Consider the following 11,038-nt stretch of genomic DNA (forward strand, 5'->3'; position numbering starts at 1 on the left):
AAAGATATGCGTATTTGGCGAGCTGACCGAGGGGAGGGCTCTGAGTCCAGGATTTGGCCCGAGCCCGGGATCCGGCCTCACTCCCGGGATCGGACCCCGCGCCCGGGATTAGGCCCGAACCCAGAGCATCCCCCCGGTTGAGACTAAGAGGTTGTAAGTGTGGAGAAGGGGTGGTGGAGGGATGCCTGGAAACTGTCGAGGAATGGAGGTAAGACTTTGTGTATTTATATCCCTGGTTGGATGGTTACGGAATGAGTATCACCTGTGGTAGATTCGTTTGATTATCTGACGTGTTCCTCCCGAACTTGGTTAATAAAACTTCATTTCACTAGTTCACACTTACATAAAAAGGATATGAAAAGATATGCGTATTTGGCGAGCTGACCGAGGGGAGGGCTCCGAGTCCGGGATTTGGCCCGAGGGGGAAAGTGCAAAGCAGGGAGTTAGTGCAAAGGGAGGAGTACTTTTGCGCTTCCGACTGGAGTTCAATACTCATGGCGTCGAACGGGAAAGCCTTGTTGGGTGGGAAGAGTGGTTGTGCTCGACCGGGAGGGTTTGTGATATCCGACGGGACTTCAATACTCACGGCGTGAGAAGGCTAAACCTTGGTTTGTGCAAGGAAAGTGAGGGTGCTTGGCCGTGTGCTCGACCGGGAGGTTGTGATATCCAACAAGAGTTCAATACTCGTGGCATCGCCAGTAGTTGGGTAGAATTAAGAGTTTTTGTACTGAGAGGGCTCTTGCATCGTCCGATGGGAGTTCAATACTCACAGCGTCGGATGGTTGGGCCTCGCCAGTAGTTGGGTAGAATGAAGAGTTTTGTACTGAGAGGGCTCTTGCAGCATCTGGTGGGAGTTCAATACTCACTGCGTCGGATGGTTGGGCCACGCCAGTAGTTGGGTAGAATGAAGAGTTTTTGTACTGAGAGGGCTCTTGCAGCCTCCGGCGGGAGTTCAATACTCACTGCAGAGTTGTTAGACAGAGAGGGCTCATGCAGCATCCGACGGGGGTTCAATACTCACTGCATCGGGCGGCTGAGCCTCCTTGGTGGAATTTTGGGTGGTTTCGCTGATGAGGATTTGGTGGGCCTTTTTAATATGGAGTCGACTAGTTCGGATATAGGTTTTGAAAGCATCTGAAGACCATCGCCCAAGAGTTTGAATTTGGTTCTGGGAGAGACCTTTCTGGGCTGCTGAGGTTGCTGCTCCGATGCTAAATGAATGGCTAGAGAAACCGTCTGCTGGGAAGCCTGATTGCTGGAGAACGGATTTCAGGTGTTTCTGGAACCAGAAGCGGGTGATTGGTTTGTTAGAGTCGTCTATGAATAGAGGTTCGAGTTGAGATTTAGCTTGAGTGTTTCTCTGATGGAGATAAGCAAGAATGGTTTGGTATGGTTGGATTGGTGACGGTAGGTTGAATATGTGAATGAAATGGCCCATTTTTTCCTGGTCTGTCTTACTTTGTTTGATTAGGAAGGAGATGGTTTCTCTATCGAGAATGGATAAATCTGAAATGGTGGGGTGAATTTTTCGGTCGAAATTTGATGTGATGGTGATTTCGGAACATAAGAAAACCAAAGAAGGCCAAGATGAACATGGCATCGAGTGTGCGGGCAGTATTGATGGGCAGATAGCTAGTGCGGAATATCTAGTGTTATTGGTTGTCTGGCATCAGGGCGGGTGGGTTGGGATCGTTGAACTCCTCTGATCAGGAGGGAAATTTGGGAATTGTTTATTTCGGGGGATTGATAGCCGAAAATGAGTTTGTGGAAAAACTGGATGCCGCTTAGATAGCCTTTGATGGATCCGGCTTGGAGGCCTTTGATGTTGTTGAGGTAGGAGATAAATGAGGATGTGGAGAGAAGGGAAAAATCGGGGAACAGTAGGTTGTAGGAAAGGTGAAAGGCTTTAAAGCACTTCCAAGCGGTTGCATAGGTTTGAAGGGTTCTGGGAGAGACTGCTTGGAGGATGGAGTTGAGTGATGCATCAAGGAGGGGCTTTAACGGGTGGTTTATGAGAATATTAGTTCGGAATAGTGAGGTACTGGCATTGGGAATTGGCCACTTCTGGAGCCAACATCTTGAATTTCTGCTAGAATTTGAGCCCTGATGTTCTGGGCTACTGGGGGCGGCTCGAGTGCAGTGGCGTTGGCTGGGGCGGGAGCGGGGTTGCTGTGAATAGAGAGTATGGAGATATAGACTGCAGAAAAGATGTATTGACGTTAGTGCCGAGGGCTGCGATTGATGGCGGAGGCAGCCTCACGCTTGAATCGCCCCCCGTGGCTAGAGAGGGAAAGAAAGCAGCAGCATGGGAAGAAAAAGGGGGAAAGGAAAGTGAAGAATGATCCTGTGCTGTGAGCGGACGCAGCCTCACGCTAGCGTCGGCTGTTGGAGCTGGGTTCCATGGAAAGGGGGAGGGGTTTGTGAATGGAGGAAGTGAGTGCTGGAGAGCTTGTGTAGCTTGAGTGGCTAGCAGAGGCAGCCTTGGACTAGCATCTGCTACGGGGGCTGGGGGCCATTGAAAAGGGAAATGAGTAGATGTATAGGGTAGGCGACATTGGGGAGCTGGTGTGGGCCCGTTTGCCTGTGGCGCCCCCAAGCTCGCTGATGGTCCGTCACGGCGATGTGCTGTGTGAGAAGGCCCGGATCTTGTGCGAGGCGGTGTCGAGCGAGACGAGCTGGGGGTCTTGTGGGCTTTGCTCGATTTACTGGCCGCCTTGCGAGGTGCTGAGGATTTGGGTGAGTGGTAGGTTTCTTTTGCTGATGTGTAGAGAGCGTATAGTTCTGCTTTGCTCAATCTCCGGGAAAACGTTATGTCGTTGTTCATCAATGCCTGCCTCAAACTCACGACCGTCCATTTTTGGATCGGGGAACCGCTGTTGTTGCCGAGCGGGAGGATGATGCCGGAGAAGCAGTTGTTGGTCTCGTCGGCGAGTCAGGGTTTCGGCGTCTTGGCGTGCGTGTAGTTCGGCAGGTAGAATGGCGGCCTCGTGAAGAAGCCTGCGGCCTCGTGAAGAAGCCTGCGGCTCTGCGTCGGAAGTTGGCGGAGCAGACGTTGTTTTGGGTCCGGCAGATGGAGGCGGTTTGTCTGAGAGTGATCCGTCTCGTCTGGGGACCGTGAAGAATTTGAGTCAGACATAGTTTTAGGCAAACGAGTGACTCAGATGCTTGGAAACGGCCGTTTACACAAGAAAATTATTTCGTTTTAACAACATATTATCTCGTTTTAATGAGATATTATCTCGTTAAAACGACATATTATATCGTTTTAACAACATATTATCTCGTTAAAATGACATATTATCTCGTTAAAACGACATGTTATCTCGTTTTAATGACATAATTGAGCGGAAAAAATAAAATATACTTGGCAGCAATACGCCACCGTAGTTAATGACATGATTTTAATAATTTAAACTTGTCACATTGCGCTCTACGTCTCTATCCACATCCCTGTCTCAACAGAGACAAGTTTAAATTTAGCTCTAAGCTGCTGTCATTCATTCAAGTTAAACGCTATATAAATGTTTGTTATCAGCTCACTTCATACTTTGGCTCACATAGCAAGAGCTCAGACCATCCAGTGTCATCAATACATTCAGTAAGTGGTTTAGTCTTGTTTTCAACATCAACATGGAAATCGTAGTGCTGATATTTTGTAAAGTTATGATACTTGAATTAATAATTGTTTTGTTGTCTGAATGCTTTTCTTAGATGTGGCGCCAATGGCCATCCAGAATGCAAGTGAAGTTGAGCAGATGCACCTGATCCAAGTTGACCTGGTCCGGAGGAATATATCATTGTCACTGACCCAGATCTTTGTGTGGCCGTTCATTTACCTCATCTTCTTCATGCTGTTAACATTCTCCAGGAAAGAAGCGTTCAGAACAGACACACGTTATATACTGTTCGGTCACTCTCTCCTTGTAGATCTAATGTTTCTTTTGCTGACAGATTTAGTAGTTATACTTTCATACAATGTTGTGTTAATACCACTGCACTTCTGTGTCCCTGTTTGTATGTTAATTGATACTATAACAGCATGTGCACCATTAACCATCATGGCCATGTGTCTGGAGCGCTATGTGGCCATTTGCATGCCACTGCGACATAATGCCATCTCCACCTCTAGAAGAGCACTGATGGTCATTCTCATGATTTGGATTTTGAGCTTCATAATCCCATTTGTCGATATGCTCATCCTGGTTTCCACCGCTTCTCGTGAATACCTGTCTCAAAAAACACACTGTCACTATGAGATTATGATCCCTGAAGGGATTCGCTTTTTTGGCAGGGGTCTCTTGTTTATTGTGGGGATGTTGATTATCCTCATCATCGAGGTGATTTGTTATGTAATGATATTCCTCGCCGCACTTGCGGCCTCTAGTGACAAAAAATCTTCATCTAAAGGACAACGCACAATTTCCCTGCACATCATTCAGTTTTTTCTGTGTTCTGTGGAGATTGTGTGTCCGTACATTGAGAACGTAGTAATGCAATATGACATTCAAACATATCTGACTGTGCGTTTTGTCAATTTCCTGGTGTTTAGTATCACATCACGAGCAGTAAGTCCTCTTGTGTATGGTTTTAGAGATGAGAAATTCTATGCAGCTATGGTTTATTACCTGGGATGTAAAATAAATGTGATCTCATCTGACACAGATAGATAAACATGATAATCAACTGGTGAAGCCTGTGATGTGTTTAGTCAGAACATGAAACTCAAAAGATCAAAATGCACTGGAATCCATTGTACAGTTATTGAAACTCTATAATGTATAAAATATAAACAAAAGGCTCATAAAGGCTCAAAAATACTAGAAGTTCACTTTAGACATTAGCACAGTTATAATCCATATATGTGCAACTATGATCATACAGCTACAGTATGTGTAAAATGTTATGTGACCTTTACTGTACATGTGACACGATGCAATCCTCAAATAGCCCGTGTTTCCTGTTATTTGGACCCTGACCTCTATAAATCTCTTTGTTTGTATGTATGTTTTTTCCACTGTGGCTGATAAGTACTCATGTACAATATATACACAAAGAAACAAAGACGTAAACAGACCAATACGAGGCAATATAAGTGGCAACATTTGATGCGTGGGCATCTTAATATATTATGTCATTTATCTTTACTTATGCATTCTTGTAAATATATGTGTCTACACAACCTCTCTATAATGTTGGTGAACAAATGCATTCAGAATACATAATTACACAAAACTAAACAATGTAAAAATGTTCAGTCAATTATTATTATGACTATTATTACTTTACTTTAGTTTAGTTGCCGCATTAGAGGGGCAAGTTGTCACAATAAAACATGTTTTAAAATGTTATTACAGCAAAAACAAAAAAGAAACATACCAATATCATATTGTATAGATTCATGATGTTTTGAGTGAATCACAATAATCACCATAATATATCATCATTGTTTTCTTGTTTATAATCCACACAGTGTGTAGAGCCATTGACATAGCCTACGTGTAGAACTAAAATGTGAAACACACAACTCAAGTTGAAATTAAAAAGAGTATTTAAATAAAAGGAAAATGGACTGTGTTAAAATAATGCAAAATAACATCCAAACATATTTGACTGTCTATTTAGTCTATTTCATTGCATTTGGCATCACTTCACAAGCAGGAGGTACTCTGGTCTATGGTTATATAGATGATAAATGTTATGCAGTTCTGGTTTTGCAACAGATATGCAAAATAAAGGTTTTAAATGCCATCTGACACAGATAAACAATTGATTATCTTCTGGTCTATTCAATCCAATGCATAACAGATCAAAGATACAATCTAGGAGTGCACAAACAACTTTTTAGCATACATTTGTGTCAAAATGTGTTATGTTATTATGATATGTTACATGTTACATATGCTATCATAAATTTGTCACATCATAAAATTTTCAGTTACATAATTTTCTACAGTTTTGGTTGACCAAATGCATGCTTCGGAGTGAATAAGCCGTAATGGCTGTTATATTCCACAAAGCATCCAGAGAATGTCTTGCAAACTACAAGTGCGTCTTGCGTTTAATAAATTGCTTAAGGGCGACCTCTGTTGATTTTACTGAGCGTGACAGGTAGAATACAAAGTGTCTTCTCTTATTTATTAACATTTAGTATGACTTTTTACAAAATAAGTAAAATGTTGGAATTTGCAATGGACAGAAATTGGAGAGCAACCAGTGTATTGTCTATTGTATATGATACAGGTAGCAAATAAACTGTAATTATAGAATTTGATTATTCACCCTGGGTTTAAAACAGAAATCTATGTTTTTAATTAGTGTCAGGTATCTATATATTTACAATATAATCACGCAAAACAGTTGCTAAAATACTATAGCAGCTACACTGTGGGTGATTATACAGGAATAATCACAACTGATGGAACTTACACAGCTAATAAATAATATTAAAAAACAAACATAAAAAATAATTTTGGAACTTTTCCTAAATACATGTACAAATATGGATGCAAATGCAAATAAATGCAAAAATGAACAATATTTTTATTTGAAATTTGGGGAAAAAAGGATGCTTTTACATAAACATATAAGTGCAGCTTAAAGTCTTACTTGATTTGACATTACTCTTAAAAAATAAACAACATCAATGAAAAAGCAACGTGTGCACTGCTATGTGGCCTTTACATGCAAATGTATTGTATTGTGATTCCTGTTATTTGGACCCTGAGCTCTATAAATTCTTTTGTTTGTATGTACGTTCACAACTGAGGCAGATAAGTACTCTATGTACATATTGTTTTTTCTGGAACATGACTATACTTATATATAAGTATAAACAAATTAAACGGGCAAAATAAAGCAATATAAGTGGAAATATTTGCTGCATGAGCAACTTCATGCAACAAGAAGTCAGCATCTACAGGGCATATATCTTGTATCATTAAGATTTCTCATGCATTTTTGTGAATGTATGTCTCTATAATCTTTGTTTAGTTTGGTGCAATAACTATAAAGAAACTAAAGATGCCGAAATGTTTACAGAATTATTCTTAAAGCAATAGTTCACTTTCAAAATGAAAATTCTGTCATCATTAACTCATCCTATTGTCATTTTAAACCTGTGAGATTTTCTTCTGCAAAACATAAAAGAAGAGATTTTGAAGAAAAAAAACGTTGATCCTCATTGACTTGGCATTGGTTTTGTGTCCATACAATAGACATGAATGGGGACCAACGGTTTTAGTTACCAACATTTTTCAAATTTCCTCCTTTTTAGACTGCAATGCAACCAAACTTCAACATCACAGGTCCTAGGCTTGACAAACGACTTGAGTTATGAAGGAGTTCCCTTTTAAGTATGTTATCTCCCATATAAGTAAACTCAAGGTATAGGCCTACCTCTTGGCTTTACCTCATATTGTCTGGGAAAGAGTAGGACAGGAGTTTGGTCCACTGGGTTTCTCTCTTATCATGAAGACTTGTTTTTCTGCCACACCCCCATTGAAACGTGCAGAACATGTCCAGCAGTCCCATGCATGCTATGTTCTCAATACACATTGTTTATGCATGTTGTGAAGGGGTCACCATTTGCCCCCTGCTGCCTACTGTGAGCTTTGTGTTTACCACAGCCTGTTAGAACCTCTGTGCTGACGCAGTATGTAAATGTGCGTCAAACCCCTATCTTTCCTTGAACTTAAACCACTAAAATCAAGATTAAAGGTCCGAATAAACGGATCAATAGAGCTGTGCGCACGGAGGGCAGAGTCCCTCAGCAGTATATAAATACCGATGGGTAGTGCCATTACACATCGAAGACTAACTGAAGGCTTACACATTAAGACAATCTCACACTAGGGATAATCTTTATATTATTTTTCGTTTGGTAAGGACTTAAACGGCAACATGCAGGCTTTTAGAAACTGCAGCTTGTGCGCTGGTGGGAATCTTCTCAAGGGACGGACCGACTTCCTGGTTGCCCGGAGAAACATGGCGGCGCTGCGGCTGAGTGCTGCAGTTCAACTCCTTAAGTAAGATTATATGTAATTAATTTTAAGAAAAAAACGTAGTGTTAAAGACATGTTTTCCAGTTATCCACGGTCTAATTTATTTTCTCACATCAAAGGGACAAAGCAAATGTGCTCTGGAGCGGTTCCCTTCAGCAGCAGCAGCGTCTGCTGCGCCTGCCCCAGGTCTCGCGATGCAGCGCGGTCGCTTTCAGTGTCGTCAGCGGACTCTGTGCTGTTCCCTTTACACATCAGGTAAAGTGATTGTAAATAGTTTTGCGCCTACGTTTTTGACGCTACAACATTTATTCCTTTATCGTTGTTGAAAACGTCAAACTAACTTTCGTTTTCCCGTCGTTCTAGCAAGTGGAAAATCTCTCACATGAATCGCTCATACGCCGGGCTTCCTGTCTGGTCACAGACAGTGCCAACACGCACCTCTCTCAGACCACGTTGGCACTGGTGGATGCGCTCACACAATATGCCAAAGTAAGATATGTGAACACATCATAAATCCATGAAGAAATAAGTGATATATATATATATATATATATATATATATAAGTGTTATAGTTGAGTTGCATGCCATTAATAGGTGTAATTTTGTATATTTATAAACTAATGTATCATTTTGTCTTTTTTTCAGGCACTACATACTCTCATTGCCCTTCAGAAGCGATACATAGCCTCAATAGGCAAACTCTCCCCCGCTGAAGATGACAGCATTTGGCAGGTGATCATTAGCCAGCGAGTGGAGGTAAATTCTGCTCCTTTAAATATTTGTTTAATTGTTTGCTTTTTGTAGAACAAGGCCTTCAAAAGGACATAGAGCCTGATTATCAGGATTATGATAAACAGATCTTGTTGATATTGTGTAATTATTTTATAGGTAAGATCACAATATCTCTTCTTTTGTCAGGTTGGTGATAGACTAGAGGAATGTAACCGTTTTGAGTCAAACTGGATAAATGCAATCAACATCTGTGAATTGTCAGCAGAGGCAGCGTACAATTCAGGTGTGTTTATAGATTTAATAGTTATACAGTCTTTAAAAGCTTTCCTTATCCTTCTAATGTGTGATGTTGGTCTGTGAATCGATTCAGATCTGTTATTTTTGACAGGAGCGGAGCATGCATGTACAGCAACCAGGACTAACCTGCAGGTGGCACAGGTCAAAGTGGAGGAGGTTAGAGAGATCTCAAAAGAAGCGGAGAAAAAATTGGCAGAGACTAAAGCAGAAGAAATCCAGAGAATGGCTGAATATGCCTCCAGCATTGACATACACGAGCTGGAAGGCGTTCCAGAGGCCTACCTTCGCGAAGACTAGATTGATATGAAAAGAGAGTCGCTCATTGTGAATTTAAGATGCACCTTATGAAATGACATCGATTATTGGTTATGGAATCCCTGCTTTAAAGACTGTTAAATCATTTAATGAATTGCCATTTCTTTCAAAGCAAAGGTTTGTAAATTGTGAGAGTCATTACAATGGTTTCCTTTAATAATGATACACCGGTCTTATATATTCTAGTGCATTTCATTACTCATTTAGTGAAGAATAAATTGAAGGTGTTAAAATAATTGCTCATGCGGCTTTTAAGATGCATTGAAAGATACATGGAGAATGTATGAAAAACAGCTATAACGATTGCATGGAAATCACATTGATTTGATATTTATGTACATGTATATATTTTTTTCGTATTTTATGTTTGTTTATTTTCTTTTGTGTACATTTGTCATTGTCATGCTAAAATATAAACGATTTTGTATTCAATCCTTAAAGGTATTAAATTGTAGTTGCAATAATGTTGCAATAAGACCACATACTTAAACAGATGTTATTTATTACCCTCATTGATTTGATGTCAAGGTTTTGAAAATGTGTGAAATGTAATAAATAGTTGTCTTGTTCAATGCTGTGTTGGGTGTGTACTGAAATATTTTAAAGCACGTGCGACCAGCAAGTAAACTCAGTGTATCATTAAATTGAGTTAATTTCATTTCACGTAAATTGTGTGTGAGGGACCTGGACCGTCACAATGTGGTTAGAGTATTTTTCAAGTTATACATGGCTTCATATTTACCGTTTGGTTTTAACCAGTAGGAGGCAATGTGACGACATTTATGGAGAAATAATGTGAAAGGATGTGCTCTGCGCATGCGAAAAAATCTTAAAGCTTTTAAAATGTATAAAAAAAGTTCACGCAAAAAACTGGAAATTTAATGATTTATTCACCATAGTTATCATGTCAAAAATGAAAAAAGTGGGTTTGTGTCCATATACAACGGAATTCAATAACGGCCATATGTCGTCAAAATATCATCTGTTCTGCAGAAATGCATCCAGGTTTGGAATGGCATGAGGGTGAGTAAATCGTAAAATAAAATATGAGTGCTGTATATTTTGGTTCACACTTGGCATGGTCGATATCTGTATTAAACAACACGTGATGCAGCATAATTCGGACATCATATGGACTGTATACCGACCAATCTTAAAGTCATGAACACAATATTTCACCGTGTGCAACACCTTTCAGAGGCTTAGCGTTTCAGAGAGAAGTTACATAGCCTACATTCAGAAGGCAGCCAATAAAAATGATTGATTGGCTTAAATGGCACCACTCAGCTGGGGATTTATCACTCTTGGAGGACATAAATAAAACAAAGCATTATGGAATGCGTGCCCAGCATGGCTCATGCTTTCATCTAAGTCAACTGGGCGACATTCACTAGAGATCTAGCCTCCCAGGACCCATTTGAGTCAAGCCCTTGAGTTATCAATTTTGACTCAACCCTCATCCAGTTGGCTTACATAAACTATTACAGAACATTTGATCAACCGCAAAGTATAAATTAGTCAATAATAAAGATAAACAATACAAAATAGTTAAAAGATTAAAAAAAGATTAAATAGCGATCTTAAAAACCTAAATATATCCAAACAGAATGATCTATGTACGCAGTATCTAAGGCTATTATCATGTCAATATCACGTGTCTCTGAATGAGGGTAAATCGTAAAGCCGCATTGCA

The 11,038-nt window shown here is 40.4% G+C and overlaps 2 protein-coding genes and 1 pseudogene across 3 annotated transcripts; 2 read left to right on the plus strand and 1 right to left on the minus strand.

The window, feature by feature from the left end:
- Positions 1 to 988: 988 nt before the first annotated feature.
- LOC130564458 (uncharacterized) lies at positions 989 to 2,824 on the minus strand (annotated as a pseudogene).
- An 898-nt stretch (positions 2,825 to 3,722) lies between these two features.
- Positions 3,723 to 4,670, plus strand: LOC130564459 (odorant receptor 131-2-like). Its single transcript, XM_057350538.1, has one exon. It carries the CDS (start codon positions 3,723 to 3,725, stop codon positions 4,668 to 4,670), a length of 948 nt encoding a protein of 315 aa, XP_057206521.1.
- Positions 4,671 to 7,899: 3,229 nt separating this feature from the next.
- On the plus strand, positions 7,900 to 9,910 carry diabloa (diablo, IAP-binding mitochondrial protein a). Of its 2 annotated transcripts, none has more exons than XM_057351438.1 (6): positions 7,900 to 8,024; positions 8,120 to 8,255; positions 8,364 to 8,489; positions 8,647 to 8,757; positions 8,920 to 9,016; positions 9,122 to 9,910. In XM_057351438.1, exons 1-6 carry the CDS (start codon positions 7,900 to 7,902, stop codon positions 9,325 to 9,327), a joined length of 801 nt encoding a protein of 266 aa, XP_057207421.1. In that variant the 3' UTR covers positions 9,328 to 9,910. The 2 variants fall into 2 exon arrangements, with proteins under 2 accessions (XP_057207421.1, XP_057207422.1); XM_057351439.1 differs by having other exon boundaries at positions 7,917 to 8,024; positions 8,647 to 8,733.
- Positions 9,911 to 11,038: the final 1,128 nt, after the last annotated feature.

The sequence above is a fragment of the Triplophysa rosa genome, linkage group LG14 (assembly GCF_024868665.1).
Source record: "Triplophysa rosa linkage group LG14, Trosa_1v2, whole genome shotgun sequence".
NCBI lineage: Eukaryota > Metazoa > Chordata > Actinopteri > Cypriniformes > Nemacheilidae > Triplophysa > Triplophysa rosa.

Excerpts from the sequence above, each read along its gene's own strand:
- LOC130564459 (XM_057350538.1), top strand. The coding sequence starts at position 3,723 with ATGGCCATCCAGAATGCAAGTGAAGTTGAGCAGATGCACCTGATCCAA.
- diabloa (XM_057351438.1), top strand. The coding sequence starts at position 7,900 with ATGCAGGCTTTTAGAAACTGCAGCTTGTGCGCTGGTGGGAATCTTCTC. Across the intron at positions 8,025-8,119 it reads GCTGCAGTTCAACTCCTTAA|GGACAAAGCAAATGTGCTCT; the intron begins GTAAGATTATAT and ends CTCACATCAAAG. Across the intron at positions 8,490-8,646 it reads CGCTCACACAATATGCCAAA|GCACTACATACTCTCATTGC; the intron begins GTAAGATATGTG and ends TCTTTTTTTCAG.